Source organism: Notechis scutatus, chromosome Z, assembly GCF_049901735.1.
Source record: "Notechis scutatus isolate UNSWTSFEM ecotype Mainland chromosome Z, rNotScu1.2, whole genome shotgun sequence".
NCBI lineage: Eukaryota > Metazoa > Chordata > Lepidosauria > Squamata > Elapidae > Notechis > Notechis scutatus.
This window is the reverse complement of record NC_142025.1, coordinates 49,833,704-49,850,729: the sequence shown is the minus strand read 5'-3', so window position 1 is coordinate 49,850,729 and position 17,026 is coordinate 49,833,704. Positions and strand designations below refer to the sequence as shown.

Sequence of the window (17,026 nt, the reverse complement as noted above, 5' to 3'; positions counted from 1 at the left end):
TTTTGCTCAAAGGTTTTCTGAACTATGATGTTTTTAAGGTGTTTTTAGGAAATGGTGCAGAGATATTTAATGCTTCCCTGTTTTGCCAAGCACTGTATGGCATTGCAGCTTAAGATAGTAAAAATAGCATGGTTTTGCAGGGGAATTTTTGGCTTGCCAAGTTCAGTAAATATTGGAGCATGCATCGAAGTAAACCGCATATAGCACATAGGCAAATTGTAATTCTAAGAAATGACAAAAAGAATTTTCATGCTGATTGGCAAGGGTGGGCTAAATGTGATTCACAATTCCTTCTATGCAACATAGTTTTTTACAGAGGGAAGTCAAAACCTGCAAAATTTGATCACCTGTCATTTGTAGATTTTGACCTCTAGTTTCAGAGTATTTTAAAAACTATACCACATGATCTAAACTAGGATTAACTGCTATTTAAAATCTAAGGAAAAAAGCCAACTGAAAAAAGGAAAATACATCTTGACGAACAGAAGGAACAACCACTACCAAGACAATGGTCAGATAAAAGAAACCTGACTCGAGGCAGATCTATAACCTGAGAAAGCATTTAGACAAGATCCTCTCTAGTTCTTATGAAGATAATGGAAGGGAACTGGAAGCACATCCTTCAGAATTCTGTTATTATAACCTTATGATAAATGTAGCATTTACATGAGTTTGTTTTCCTAGTTTAGTTTACCTTGAAGAGCTGACATTATAACACAAATGTATCTCCTTTGTATCGTTGCCCAATCTCAGCTCCTTTCCTGAAATTATTACTGTCCTCTCCAGCTTTGTAAGAATAGTTTAAGTCCAAAATACCCCAAATTTACCGTCCGTTTTGATCTTGTGTGTCTCTTTACTTATTTAAAAATGTTGTAAACCGGCAGTATTTGGACCCCCTCCTTCCTGTCTATTGTGTCAACTGAAAACATTGACTTCAGTACAAAGACCAGACCAGCTTGCATTATTACACATCATTCTGTTTTAGTTTGTATTTAACTATATTTTAGTTTACTTTTATACCTTTATTTTTGTGTATTATAATATTTTCTTTGTTTTTATTTTACTTGTGAACCACCCAAAGTCATTGAGAGTCAGGACAGTCCACTAAATAAATAAAAAATAATAGGATAAAAAATAAAGAAATATATATTGCAATTAAAAACCCCATATATTTACTCTTTAAAGGTTTACTTTGATAGTGCAGAGGATTAGAATTTGGTTAGACTATTTAGTTTACTTTATTATCATTGCACCTCGTACAACAAAATCAAACACCATCTTCAGTGCACACCATGACCATGAAAATAAACACAAACACACATCCTTCACACTTCACACATTGAACCAAAACCCCCGACAGCGCACCAACACTGCACTATACAGTGGAATTCAATAGAGTTACTGCCCTGTGATAGAAGCTGTTTTTCAGCCTATTTGTGCTTGTTTTTAATATTCTGTACCATCTGCCAGATGGTAATAGTTCAACAAAAGGGTTCCCAGGATGAGATGGATCTTTGAGAATATTTTGAACTTTCTTTATAGCGGGAGCTATAAAGCTCTTCCAAAGAGGGGAGAGGGCAACCAATGAACTTCTGAGCAATGACGTTAACCCTCTGGAGTGCTGTCCCATGTGCCACTGTGCAATTGGCAAACCATACAGTGGTGCAGTAAATTAAGATAATCTCTGTGGTGCAGCGGTAGAAGGTCACTAGCAGTTTTTCATTCAGTTGTTGTTTTCTGTGAAGTCTCAGGTAGTATAATCTCTGTTGGGCCCTTTTGACCAGTGCTGCAATGTGATCCCCCCCAGGTCAGGTCCTCTTTTATGGTAACACCCAGAAACTTAAAACTTCATTTTTAAGTTTTAATATTATCTCAGTGAAAATATTTCAATATGGCAATATTTTCCTACAATGCAAATTTTGAAATGGTTACTTATACCATTACATTTGCATGCTGAATGAAGTTTATTCCAACACTATACTGAGAATATTCCAGGGACAGGATTCTATCAGTTCGGCCCGGTTCAGGCAAACCAGTAGCTCTGAAAATCATCTGGGAGTGAACCAGTTTGCACCGTTGATCAGCTGTTTTGCCCACCTGCCCGCCCTGGCTCTAGTCTGTGCTTTATTTCCGGGTTTTCCAGCTCAGCTGCTTCATGCAGCACAGTGGATTGCCATGCGCCAGCTGTTTTACACACAGAGCTTGCAGCAGAAGGTTATTTGTAAATGCTGCATGCACGCAAAGCACACATTTGATGCGTGCACACAAAGCGCACGCTCACTAAACTAGTTCAAACGTTGTTACAGTGTTTGAATCCCACCCCTGGAATATTCACTTGCAAGCATCATTGTTTCCTGCAGTAGATATTTTTTGCTTCCTGAACTTCAACTAATCATTTTTATATTACTGTATATGGAAACTGTACAGCTAATAATGGATGTTTCTTTTTGTTCTGAAACTTTTGTTCTTGTGTGTAGGTCTTCTTTTCTGTGCTCATTGGAGCATTTAGTATTGGCCAAGTCTCTCCGAACCTAGAAGCATTTGCTACTGGCAGGGGAGCTGCATATGTAATATTCAAGATAATAGACAATGTGAGTATCCTTTTTAGAATTATGCCTATAAATGAGAAGAGCCAAAGAGTTAGAGATCTGTTAAAAGTTTTAATCATCATTGGTGAAAACCAAGTGACAAGGCCATTAGCTTCCAATGTTTGTGGCATGATTTGTAGGAGGAGAGCATGTAGAGCTGGGAGATGGAATTAAGCATATCATCAGCTTAGATTCATAATGTTTCCACAAATGGTCCAGCTCTGACACCTCTTGAATTCACTTACCTGGCATCAATTTAGTATTGAATATTAGTTAACTAGATTCTTATGTATAAGCTTGAGCAATAAATCTGAACTGCAACTTAATATATGGTCCTTTGCTCCTTGGATGACTAGAACTACAATACAAGTAGTCCTTGACTTACATGATGCTGGTTGCAGAGTATCTTAAATGCAATCACCTGTCCAGAGACCAGGCAGCCACCAGAATGTTTGAACCATGTCATAAATATCTTTGGGTGGGGGGTGGGGGGGGAGGAATCTATTGTAACTTTAAATGGTCAATAAGGAATTGATTGTAGTTTAAGGATTATTTGTGATTGGCTCATGCAACAGTCCAGATTACCATTAAATAGAGGCAAGAGTTTTTGCTGCTGTTTATTGATTGGCTGGATTTTGTAGCCTTAGGCATGTGGCAAACATTTGTTTTTCAAATCTATGCATACCTAATTCTTTAAATCTAGCCATTGCAAATATGGTTAATTGCCTCTTTCTAGTTTTTATTGAATAGCCATGCAAGTCTAATAGTAAAACTAACAATAACAGTAAAAGCTAAACGGCTGTATGCATTTCAACATTAGCTAAGAAGTCAACAGAGAAAATAGATTTGTAGCTGCATTTCTCACTACAGTTAAATGATCAGCTCAGTTCATTGATGATATATTTTTAGGAATAGAATAAAGTAGGGACTATTAGATGAATGATATGAATATCTGTAGAGTGTTGTACAGTGTGACAACTAACACTAAAGAAAGTAACATTAAATCAGTCTTTGCACTTACTCTGTAAATGAATAATGTAGATAGGTTAATGTATAAGCAATAACTTTATGGCTTCAGCAAGCATAGTTGAAGAATAACAAAAATCAGTAAGAAATTGCCTAGAAAACCAAAACAGAATTTGAAACATGTATAGAGGAACATGAAGGGGGAAAAAAGATATGTCAATTTTATTTTGAGTATATTTTTAATGAGAACTTTGGTTTGTTTCTATAAGCTAAGCCAAGAGACAGTCCATGAAATTATTTGAAAAGGGAAATGTAGGTCAGCGACAAGGAACAATGCTAAGATGTAGTTCCTAAAGATCTAAATTGTCAGTAAACAAAGATGTAAGATCATACATTACACAGTAAATCAAAATATATTTAATTATAGTTTTGACTTGAATCAGAATTGATTAGATTTATAAATAGTAAGCTATAACTCATTGTTTATAAATCACAATGGGTAGATTCAGACATTATATTAAGTTAAAACCAAACTATGATACTATGGCTAAGCACTGATTTTACCAACAAGATATCTTCTAGAACTTCTAGGTAATTCTCAGATCTTCTGAAATTTGAAGGTTGGGCAAGGTTGTACATAATTCGCTGTGTCAAACCAATGTGAAAAACAATTATGATTACTTATGTAAAAATAGCAAATGTTATACATCTTGCTTACAATATTTTCTTTTATTTTCAATCTGCAAATGAATGAAACTATTTGGATTTAATTTGTTATTTCCTTTTATGTAGGAACCACAAATTGATATTTATTCAGAAAGTGGCTATAAACCTGACAAAATTACAGGAAATCTCAGTTTCCAAAATGTATATTTTAATTATCCAGCAAGGCCAGATGTTAAGGTATCGTGAATTAAATGAGAAGTTTTTTTCACTACTACCATTTAAATGATAACTAATTAGTTTCAAATATTAAAGGAAAGTCTTAGTACTGTATACAACTTTATTTAGAACTGGCAAAGGAATAGAAAGTGGTGCAAATAAATGTACTAAGCTGTTTCTACAAAGACTTCATAGCATAAACACCATATTATTGCTTTAAATGAGATTTTCCTACAGGTTCCTTTCAAATGGGCTGGAGCCACATTTGAATTTTCAGTCACCATAAAAATTCCATCAGTTACAGTTTCTTTTTTATTTCCTTTTTTATTTTTTTTACATTTAAAGTTTTTAAAAGTTTATCAAAGTATAGAATACAAAGGAAAAAAGCATGAAAAAAGTAAAAAGAGAGGGAGGGGAAAAAGAAGGGATATAATGTAATGGGAGAAAAAAAAGAAGAAAAAGGCATCAATTTCCGATTCTCTAGCACAGTAGAAGGTAACATTAACAACCCCAACATTTTGTTTTTGCACAACAGTATATACAAGGCATTTCTATAACAATAAGCTGTCTGGTTTACAAAAACAAATTCGAAGTTTCACTGTTTTTTCCACTGAAAGCACAAAATCCGGAAGCAATTTCAAAATAGAGACAAAATTAAATGTATTCTTTTTGTTTGATAAAAGAATCAGTTTAACCATCACTGCTTCTCTGGATGTGGGGGATAATATATCATTCATTCTCATTTTTTCAAATCTAGTCAATATTTTACAAACTTTGGAATATTATTCATCATTACTGAAAGAACCTGAAGACATGCATTTACATCCATACCCATTTTATACATACAAAACTAACTTAAAGCTTTCTACCAGTACATGTATCAAACTTTTAAAAGTCCATCTTAATTAAATAAAACATTAAATTTAGGTCACTCACTCCAGCTTATCTTCATAGAATAGTTTTTTTCTTCTCAGGAGAATCTTATCAGATCTCTTTTCTTGAAAAAGTTCTCAGCTTTATTTATATCCATGAAAAAAAAAGTCCCAAAGTTGTTCTGTTAGACGATGTAAATTAGTCTGAAGCAAATTTTCCCAGATTAAAGTTTCCTTCACTGAGATGGCTATCATATCCTTTTTTCTCAAAGAATTCTCGACCTTGTTAGTATCCATAAAGCAATAGTCCCAAATTTGACCTGTTAAGAATTGTGAATTTACTTGATATTCTTGTTTTAGTTGCACTGGGAGGGTTACACTTGCACCATTGTCATAAGATCTAAACTGATGTCAGATTTATATTCTGAAATTACAGTTACGTTATTTGCATTATCTAGTATTTGTAAAGTTGACACAGTAGGTTGATAATTTTCTATACTTAACTGTGTCTCTTGTTCTATTTTAATATCCTCTGTGTAATTAGTATATTTGGACAGATTCATGAAATGATGAACATTTTCTAATGACTAGTCTGTTTAATAACAGATACTAGCTCAGAATTAGACAACCGTCTAGTGGTCAAAGATAGTTATTTATTTGTTTTCTTTTTTTTTTCTGGCCAGTCAGAGTCCTTCAAATTGGCAGATTTCAACCACCCACAATAAAACAATACAGAGCAACTAATTATTTTAAAATAATAAATTAAAGCCACATCTTTTATCCTTAGATTTCAAGAGAAATATACTCCATGCTTCCTTATTTTGGCTACCTCTGGCAATCTTCTCCCTGTTGTTTAATAGTAAAGAAGTCTCAAAAATGGTGTTGGAAGCTTCAAAAAGGAGTAGTAATCTGTAACTAAAGAGAGCCTTTTATTTTTTTTAACTTATAAAGGTAATAGTCCCGTAAACTGTTTAAGAAATGAAGGGCGTAGCTTATTGTCCGTTTGAAAAATAAATTCCAAAACTTCTGCTTCATCCAACAACAATGTAATTTCATCCCTCCCTCCCAGCTTCCGCTCACCAGTTGTTCTGGAACCTCAGCTTCTAAAACTGCTTGCAGGTTGTTGCTGTTATGGGAGGATTTTAAGGGATGATTCTGATTCTGGGACTTTCCTTAACCTCAGAGAGACAAGTAGACAAAAGGAAGTGTCTTCTTTCTATTGTTGAGTTGGAAAATGACAGTCCAGAGAGAGGAGATTCTCTGGGCGTGTTAGTTGCCGGCTGTAAGTTACAGTTCTCCATTGGGTAAGAGATATACTGTAGAAGCATAGCCAGATGCCCCAACGGGCTGACGGGTGTGCACGAAGGGAGACTCAGCCAATCTCATTGTACACATGTTGTACTCTGACAATAATTTTGATTTGATTTAGATTTGAGTTCCAAGACCTTTTGAGACTACCAAAATAGAGAAGTCTTCTGTAAAATGTGTGAAATGTAATGTAATTAATGTTGTGCCCTGAATGCTGACTCCCTTGGTTTTGTTTTTCCAAACAAACCAAATTTCCTGTTCATACATAAATGCCAGTGGTTGAAGCAATAATAAATGTGGCATCAAAGTAGCTTGAAATCTTTTTTTGCCAATAGAATTTACTGCGAGTAATCTTGAATATATTTCATTTCCATCTATTATTTCTGTATGAACTTGTGTTAAGGCTGCATGGTCTATGACACGGGTATCAAATTCGATCACGTCACGTGACATATCATGATGTATCACAATATTTTTTGCCTTTGCAGCGCAGGGGTGGGCGTGGCCTGCATTTGACGCATCCAGCCCATGGGCAGCCAATTTGACAGGCCTGGTCTAGGAGCATGGATATCTCTCTGCCATTATTTTGTGAAATAAAACACATTTTATTGTGGTTTATGATCCAGCACCTTATCCTATTTTCCTCATTTAGATATTAAAAGGTCTGAATCTGCAGATCAATAATGGACAAACAATAGCCCTGGTTGGCAGCAGTGGTTGTGGAAAAAGTACAACTGTCCAACTGATACAAAGGTTTTATGATCCCTTGGAAGGCATGGTAAGATATTTGAAGACATCTAGGATACCTGGAACACATTTTATATTCAATATCAGATAACTTTCCACAGGCAGGGGAAAAAAATCATTATGCCAGAATGAGTACAGTACTTGAAGTCAAGCAGGTGGTGGCAGCATTGGAAACGAGATTTGGAATGATATCAGATACTGTAATCAGAGTCTCTTGATAGTGCTTGAGGCATCTTTTATTCACCAAATTCACCATATCAGGTAGTTCCAGGAAGAGCAGGAGATGAGGATGAAAGAGGAGATCTATATACTATTTACATTGCTGAAATGATAGCTAAAGGGATTTTTAAACACTCAAATGCCTTGTGTGTCTAATCACACTTGACCAATACAGTATTATTCTTCTCTTCTCTTCTCTTCTCTTCTCTTCTCTTCTCTTCTCTTCTCTTCTCTTCTCTTCTCTTCTCTTCTCTTCTCTCTATTCTATTCTATTCTATTCTTCTAAAGGGTTTTTTTACTTGGAAAACCTAACTTAGTTTGATATGGAGCCATTTTGCATATAATGTAGAAGGAAAATGAAAAAAAGTACTTTGGAAAACACATGAAAAGCTATTTCATTACAGAAAAGCTGTTCTAAACATTAACTTCAATCTTTCTTCAATACAATATTTATCCAGAGTTCTTGGGAAATTAAGTTATAAAGTAATACTAATAAGATATATTGATTGACTTAAATTAATATATCCTAATTTTTATTGCTGATTATCTAGCCACTTTAGTTAAACATTAAAAATTGTTTTATTTTCTAGACTGCTTTAAGAGTGGCTATATCCTCAAAAGATTTCAAATAAGAATAATAAACATTTCTGTGAGTCGCACAATAGTCAATGTAAATAATGCCAGAAGAACAATTTTCCTTTGTTTTTGAAATATTTAATCATATTCTTGTCAAATAAAGAACTTAAAAGTAGTATGCAATAAAAACCTATTGTATTAAAATAACTCATATAATATTATCAAGGATAGGATAAAATAAAATAACTGGTTTTATTTTGTTTTAGATTACCATTGATGGACAGAATATTAAGACCCTGAATTTAAGATATCTGAGGGAAATTATTGGTGTTGTGAACCAGGAACCTGTACTATTTGCCACAACAATTGCAGAAAACATTAGATATGGCCGTGAAAATGTCACCATGGAAGAGATGGAAAAAGCTGCCAAAGAAGCCAATGCGTACGACTTCATCATGAATTTACCTGAAGTGAGAAAATATATTGATTATTGCCTTTGGTTATTCTAATGTCTTAAGTTCCAGTGCTTTGTAGTGCTCTAAATTACAGTAGATATCTACTGTTGGTAATATAAAGAAGCATAACATTAGCATTACAGTTCCCAGCAAATATAGTAGTTATAACCCAAGCTGTCTGGAAGACAGGTGGTGGGGAATTACTAGCCTAAGGCGATGTGTATTTTTCATTTATTTCAGCTTTATTTATTGATACTAATAGCATCAGTAAAACTATATGGAGCCCTTGAAAACCTTTGTAGGAATGGAAATGGTAATCCAAACCAGTTTTTTTAAAGTTTCCTGGTGCCATCAGAGAATAATCACAACTGATGTAATTTCACAAGCACTATGACTGGGCCAACTGGAATTATGGGAACTATAATCAACATGTGGATATGTTGACCAGATCATGGAAGATTGCTCTGAACTACCTGTGTTTACACACTGCTAATTCAGTTTTCCTTTAGCTTTAATTACTGTACTGAAAAGCACAAATGGTAAGGTTCTTGCTACATTGATATTCTATGTACAGCATATGGCCACCCAGCATCACAAGAGAACAAGTACCAGTTATTGGACTAGAACTGGGGAGATCCAGATTGAAGTCTACTCTCAACCTTGGAAACTTACTGCTTTGATCCAGTTACACTCCCTTAGTCTATCTTATCTCACAGAATTATGGGGGGAGGGAATTGGAGGAAGTAGATCTGCATATATCATTTTAAACCCCCTTAGGAAAAAAGGGATATAAATAAAACAAATATGCTATTACAATTTGTAAAAGAATGACTACTTTTTAAAATCCATGCATATTATATGATATGCTTCTGGGAAGTGCTCTACTCCCACTCCTAACAGTCCACAAAATATTTAAAAAATGAACTAAACAATTTCAGCTATGCCCTTTCTGATGATATCATAAAAATCAATGGATATCCTTATTCCTGATGCAGCTGTTCAGAAGGTCTGGAGCCTGGGTTCTGCTTCCCATCCCCTTCAAATGGTACCAATCAATACTATGCCATTGTTTTTCAAACTTAACAACTTTAACGTGTGGACCAACTCTCAGAATTCCCCAGTCAGCCTTGCTTGTTGGGTAGTTATGAAAGTTGGTCCACACATCTCAAAGTTCCGTATTTGAAAATCTTTGCACTAGGTCATTCATGATGTATTAGCAACTTTTGCACTAAAATGTCCCAAGTAGACATATACAATTAAAATAAAAGGCATTCTTGAAATCTCATGACATTTTAAGATTACCATTGATCATTGCAGGGGTTTTGGAAGCTTTGTATTATTAAGCATGTCTTTATACCATAGGGCTAATTTCATGCAGCACATTCAGCCAAAAGCAAAAAAACCTTTTTATGGCTTAATGTAATGTAAATTTTGCTATTGTGTTCTGTAAGTTATGATTTATGGATTAGTGTTCTGAACTAAGCCCTTTAGGTTTATTTAGCAAATCAAGGTTCAACCAAATAATGATTTATAAATCAGTTGATAGTATTAACTATCAGGTTACTTGCATTATGGAGATGGGAAAACATTCCTTAAAATATCAATATTTTGTTCAGGTTTTCTTTCTTGCCATTGAATATAGGGTGTGTTTGCAGAAGAAATAGGCTTCTTCGTCTTATTCATTGATTTGCTGCTTAATTTCAATTGAACTGTTGTACCACTCATACTGATGCTACCCTTGATGACAACTTCACTACTAATTCTAAGTTATGAAGTTAAATGTGTTTTGTTGTTACTCTGCAGAAGTTTGAAACTGTGGTTGGTGAAAGAGGAGCACAGCTAAGTGGAGGACAGAAGCAACGGATAGCGATTGCCAGGGCTCTTGTGCGGAACCCAAAAATTTTGTTACTGGATGAAGCTACATCTGCTTTGGATACAGAAAGTGAAGCTATTGTACAGGCAGCTTTGGATAAGGTCCTTAAAAATGAAAATGAACCTAATATATTAAAGGAAGGGGCAGTGGTGGGAAGCTGATAAAAAAAATATGACTAAAACAGTGAATTGCAGTACTTCATTTGCCCAATGAGATCTTCTCTCTAATCTCCTTTGCCTCTTTGAAATCTTCTGCTAAGAATCAGCAATATTCAGTAGAAACTAATGTTGGGCTGCAGATAGGAGATGTGTGAAGATCAGGTCCCAGGAGTTTTAATTCTCATTATAGCTTGATATCACTGATACATTCTTTTAATACAGTTGACTAACAAGAAATTCATTACTTGTTTGGAGGTTACATCAGTAGTACTTTTTGGATTTGAAGAAGCATTCATCCAAATCAGTTGGCAATACTGCCTGAACACAATGGAAGTATTAAACATACAGATTTGGACAGCATCATATTGGGAGGGGGGATTCCAACAATTGTAGCTTAGAATTTCCAAAATGCGTGGCTGATATGTTTTTTTTTTCAAAGCTGAGGAGTAATTTAATATGTTCTCTAGGAATGGGAGACTTAAAACAGGTCAAAGTCCTTATTTAATAAGATACTGGCAGCAAATTTTAGGCATAGATTCACACAAGACCTTCTTTGAGTCAAGTTCGGCTTGTGGTGACTTCATGAACACATTCATACAAGTTTAAAAAAAATAAAAAACAGAGAAGTGATTTGGCATTTTTTCCTAGATTAATTTATAGCCCAGATCCCAGCCAAGTACTAATAAAATCTACCTCTGATTAGCTTTCCAAAATCATAAGTTAAGTGAGCGATTATATCTTCACAGGATAATATAATGACAAAGATTTTGGCAGTTAGCTATCTGTAATTTTTTTGCAATAGTGGTGAATTTAATATAAATATATATTTATATAAAATATAAATAAAATATAAATATGATATAAATTCTTTTTTGCCACTTTTTTCATTACCATCAATCCTGAAATATAACCAAGGAAACTTTCAGAAAAAAATAGATTCCAAACAAAGAGGTAGATTTCCTGCTTGATTACGGTCTAGGATATTTGGATTTAATTTTATGCCCTAATATCCTTCTCTCTCTGAATGATCTTGGACAAATCATTCACTTTTCTGCCTAGTGCAAATATTTATTCATGAACTGCCAATATATCCATTGTTTTAACAATTTGCAAAAGTTTAAAGGCAGGGGTGGGATTCAACCGTTGTTACTACCGGTTCGGTGACTATGTTTTGTGCGCGCATGTAAAAAACCTTAAGCTGTGTTGCCCGGACAGCTGAAAAGCGCTGCATGGGTGCACAGTGTTTGAAAAGCCACTTTTTTCCTGCTTTTTCAACCTCAGCTGTGCCGTGCAAAGCAGCTGAGGTTGAAAAAGAAAGAAATAAAGGACAGGTAAGAACCTGGGCGGGCGTGTGGGCCAAACAGCAGCAAACACAGAACCGGTTCAGTGTCTGCTGCTCTTCAGATCTACCGGTTCTATAGAGCCGGGCAGAACCAGTAGCATCTCACCCCTGGTTAAAGGGAAAAAGGCATGAAAGCTTTATATTAAATTTATATTAAATTATATTAAATATGAAAATGAGGTAAATGAACATCTCATAGTTTTAATTGAATCTGGATATGTATTTCAGGCAAGAGAAGGCCGCACAACGATTATAGTAGCTCATCGTTTGTCTACAGTCCGAAATGCAGATCTTATAGTTGCTTTTGAAGATGGGGTCATTAGCGAGCAAGGAACCCATTATGAGCTTATGAAAAAGAAAGGAGTTTATTTCAAACTTGTCAATATGCAGGTAGGCATCATTTTTGCTTGCCATGTCCCCATAATTTTACTTTCATTTTGTATCCAACTCAAGGATGAGATTCTTTTATGCTTTAGGTTGGAAGTCAGCTGAAATATGGGTAAAATCTGATACTTTGCATATTTATTATTTGCCATATATTATTATTTTTTATATTGAAAACAAAGCCAACTGATCAGAAGAGGATAGGATCAGAATGGTATTCATTGGCAATTTACAGCTGATGGAGGCCCTCCATTTTCTATCAGTCTCTGGTCAGTGTCATCTTCCTCCATTCTGCCATAGCCTCCTTAAAAAGCTATAGCAATACTATGCCAAGAGTCTGTGCCGATTATGCAGTTTACTAGACTCAGCCAGTCTCTATAGACCCACGCCTAAGCTTGTACCAGTAAAACAGCAGAACAATGTAATGGTGAAAAAGAATCACAGTGAAATAACAAAACATTGAAATGATGGAACCAGCCCTTCTCATGGCCTCTCAAACAGAGGATGGAATGATTCAAAATCGGGTCAGAACTCATACAACTAAATCTGTAAAAAACTAAATTTTGTGTCCATTTATTTTTCTTCTGGATGAATGGCTACTTCTTTAACTCAGCGATAAGGAAAGTTTCAAATACTGTTTATCAGAAGCAAATTGAAAAAAACCCTGAGTGCCTTTTCTAGGGCGCAAGCACTCAGTTGTATTTTTTATTTGTTTTTCCTGAGTGAGCGGGCACGCTTTGCATTTAGAGGGCTAAATCCACTCACCATTTTCATTTACAAAAAATATTACAGGTTCCACATAGGATTTCAAACAGCAGTTGATCAATCAGGCAAATGTTAGATGCTGCTAACTTCCTACTGTAATGGCCAGTTCTGTTTTACAGCCAGGGTCATTCTGTGGTCTGAAGAATGTCTCCCTAGATATACAGAATATATTATTCACAGATAAAAGAATAAAATCAGACAGAACCTATGAGAGGGAGGGAATAAATGAGAGGGAGGAAAAGAAAGAAAAATTATTGTTTACAGTATCATCATCCATTACTGAATTTCTGAGAATAAAGTAAATTTAAAAAAACATCACAAGTAGCATCAATACATTTCAACTGGACTCTATGTTCCAGGCATTATTTAGAGATCTAAAATCTTTTATGTTACTTCATCCTGTTTGTTCAGGCAGTTTCCACTGAAGCTGAATCAGAAGAGCCAGTAGAAGAAGAATCCCATCTGAAAAATAACCCAGAAGATATAAGCAAAGATGCTTTTTCAAACAAGCTGAGGAGATGTTCTACTCGCAGAAGTATTAAAAAGTCAGAAATGGAGGAAAAAGACCTTGAGGTCCAGATAGTTCAGCCTGTAAGTCTTTTGGGTTTAGAATTATGCATCTCAGGAACAAGTTGTTAATTGTAGTTTGTTTCTATCTATTTTAGCTGGGATCTGCAACAGATTGTTCTGCTAAATAACATTTCTTTTTATTGTTCCAGTCAGTCAACAGAACCTGTTGTCGAGGTACTCTATCAGGTTTTCCATCCAGCCATTGGTCTTCCCATCTGGCCATTCCAAATTACCATGCTTAGACTTCATTGGAGTCATTCACAGATTTTTTTTTCTTTTTACAAGTTTTGATGCATTTTTTGTAGACATTGTGCATGGTGTTGCTGCTTTGACTGTCCCAGACTGTGACAGGAGGACAGGGCCTCAATGCAGGGCTAGGAGTGCAGCCCCACCCTTTTGGCTTATCCTAGCCAGACACTGAATTTTACTTTCATAATATATATGCATGTTAGTGATGCATGCCAAACAAAATGACCTAGCACGAGGCCTATTCATCTTCAAAAGTTGTTGGTGGAACTTGCAAAGACTGTTGGGCACATGCAAACTTTTGAAATTTGGGAGGTGGGAATCAATGTTATGATATTAATTTAAAAAATTGTATCTGACAGCACACATGCACTTGCATACACATGTATGTGCATGTATGCCTGGAATCCAGTGAATAATATGCTATATTATATTTCATCTCTTTCCATATTCTAGGATGAAAATATTCCCAAGGTTTCATTTCTTAAGATTATGAAGTTAAATCGATCCGAATGGCCTTACTTTTTAGTGGGAACACTTGCTGCTCTGGTCAATGGAGCCCTGCAGCCTGCATTTTCAGTAATATTCTCAGAAATCATAGGTGTGAGTATTTGATATATATAATAAATTTTACATATTCCCATGTCATCATATGATAGGTTCTGCTTTCAATATTCATTCCTACCCCATGATTTAAACCAGTATTGAATCTTCAAAAAGATAGCTTTAAAAGTATGGGATAATTCTTAATAGAAATTGTCTGAAATTTAATTAATAACTTTATAAAATGCACATAGCCTACTGGCTAACGTAAAGTTTACATCTCAGGGATTCCCTCATGAAATCTCCCTCAAGTTGAGCTTGATTCTTGGCAATTATGTGAATAGATCTATAACAGAAGCAGCACTTAGACTTACATACCACTTCACGGTGCTTTTACATCCCTCTATAAGTGGTTTACAGAGTCAGCACATTGCTCCCATCATAAAATGTTCTTCAAGCTACACAGGTAGCTTGCCATTGCCTTTCTTCAAGATTTTTCCCTGTAAAACCTGCTGACGAACTCAGTCCAACCTTGCTTAACCCTTGTTTTGTGATTATGATTGGCAAACAGTTGCCAGTGGCAGGCAATCAGTTTAGATTACCTAATATATATGTGTCTACAAAGCCATCTATAGAGAAAGAATTTCATTGTTTCTTCAGGGGAATAATAGTACAACAGACATAAGCCCAGGTCTGTGATCTGATTATTTTTTTTAATGGCCACAGGATTACTAAAAAAAATAGTATGTGATTTATATTTATATTTGCAACCTTCCATGCCAACTTCCCGCAAACAAAATCAATCGGGAAGAGCAAGTAGAAGGTTACAAGTTTCTTCCACAAGTTTCTCATGTTCTCACTGCTTTTTCTTCTGAGGAGCCCCACTTAGTTTAAGCTGCCTTGAGACTGACTAGAATTGAGAATTGAACAATGTCATGCAGACTTATCCTTTAAAAATTATTAAAAGAGGTTTTCATTTTGTGATGTACTGAACATAAAAAGTTATATTATCTAAGCAATATGAAGTACTACATTGGAAGTGAATGAAATAAAACTAAAGCTGAAATTATTGTTTCCATAGATTTTTGCAATAACAGAACACAACATTCTGCGTGAAAAGAGCAATATCTATTCATTGCTGTTCTTAGCAATTGGCGTTGTTTCCTTCATCACCTTTTTTCTTCAGGTAGGTTTCATTGCTTTATTCTTATCATTTTAGATGGATTCTGAAAATACCCAGGAAGAAGAAAACTCAAGGAATTTCTACCAATTTCTGCCAAGAGGCAGATCCAGACATTTGTGATCTTCAGATATATAGCATTCTAGAGCTATTATTAAATCAGGAAAAACAATAGTCTTTCTCATGACATTCCCTTGGTATATCTATTTGGTCTGAATCTTGGATAAATTTCCTTATATTTTGGGGAACTGCTTTGATGCTTGCGTGGCTATTTTGAAAATTAGTGCTTTAATTATGGAAAGGAAAACATTGTATCTGAGTCTTAATGTAGTGTATTTTAAATTATTCTACTGGCATTTTAAATTCCTCTTCTTCATGATAATTTAACTATCATTGAACCATATAGCACACTATTAGTCTAATTAAAATGTGGATTGTACTAATAGTCTCTAACCATATTTATCTTAGGAAGCAATTTAAGATGGAAATGAAATGGTCCAAAAGGGGAAAGAGCTAAATATAAAATCTGTTGGACTTCGATGGAACAATTGTTTCCATGGGTAGCCACAGAATGTGTTCAGAAAAGGCAAGGTAGTGGCCACAATGGTGCTATTGGAGCTTTGTCTACTTTTTAGATGTGGAGCTTAAAAACCAGCAGGGCATAAAAAACATTTTAACTGTTATCTTGATTTTGTTTTTACTATTCCCTCTGAATGTTTGTTTTCTAGGAATTTTATTTTCTCTCCTATGAGAAGAACATTGTAGTGCTCTTTCATTTGGCTTTGTGTTGCTTTTATATTTGCTGCAATCAGGTACAACATTCTTCTCTTTCAGGGCTTCAGTTTTGGCAGAGCTGGAGAGATTCTTACAATGAAGCTACGTTACATGGGATTCAAAGCAATACTTAGACAGGTATGCAGAAGAAATGTACCCGTTTGTTTTGTTGCTTTTATATTATTTCACCCAATTAGTCATGGTTTGTTGTACATTCCAAAATGTATGATAATATACAAAACATCCAGGGAGTAATGTGAATTATATTTCTCAAACAATGCTTTTCCTTGGAGTGTAATATAGTATAATTTAATCATTTTAAAGTAATAGACTCCATGGTATATACTTGGTTTTTTTTCCAAAGTCAAGTCTAGCAATGTTTTAAATATCAGCCTTCTTATTTAAAACAATCTCAAAATTCACCACAGTTAGAAAGTTTAATATTTTATTTTATTTTTATTTTATTTGAGAAATGTATGTGACCACCCACTTGCTCACAGAGATTCTGGGCAGCTTATAAGCAGTTATTAATTATTATTAATATTAATATTTTAGAAATTAGCTGTTATATAGGGTTT

General features: G+C 34.9%; 1 protein-coding gene across 2 annotated transcripts in view; it reads left to right on the top strand.

The window, feature by feature from the left end:
• ABCB1 (ATP binding cassette subfamily B member 1) overlaps positions 1 to 17,026 on the top strand; it is a 54,331-nt gene that overhangs the window by 21,266 nt on the left and 16,039 nt on the right. For both annotated transcript variants that reach the window (XM_026681360.2, XM_087947227.1), the window contains 10 exons: positions 2,478 to 2,591; positions 4,347 to 4,457; positions 7,269 to 7,394; positions 8,425 to 8,628; positions 10,417 to 10,587; positions 12,215 to 12,376; positions 13,547 to 13,726; positions 14,408 to 14,554; positions 15,576 to 15,680; positions 16,509 to 16,586. In XM_026681360.2, the coding sequence (XP_026537145.1) occupies positions 2,478 to 2,591; positions 4,347 to 4,457; positions 7,269 to 7,394; positions 8,425 to 8,628; positions 10,417 to 10,587; positions 12,215 to 12,376; positions 13,547 to 13,726; positions 14,408 to 14,554; positions 15,576 to 15,680; positions 16,509 to 16,586 (1,398 nt within the window). The remainder of the gene's footprint in view (positions 1 to 2,477; positions 2,592 to 4,346; positions 4,458 to 7,268; positions 7,395 to 8,424; positions 8,629 to 10,416; positions 10,588 to 12,214; positions 12,377 to 13,546; positions 13,727 to 14,407; positions 14,555 to 15,575; positions 15,681 to 16,508; positions 16,587 to 17,026) is intronic.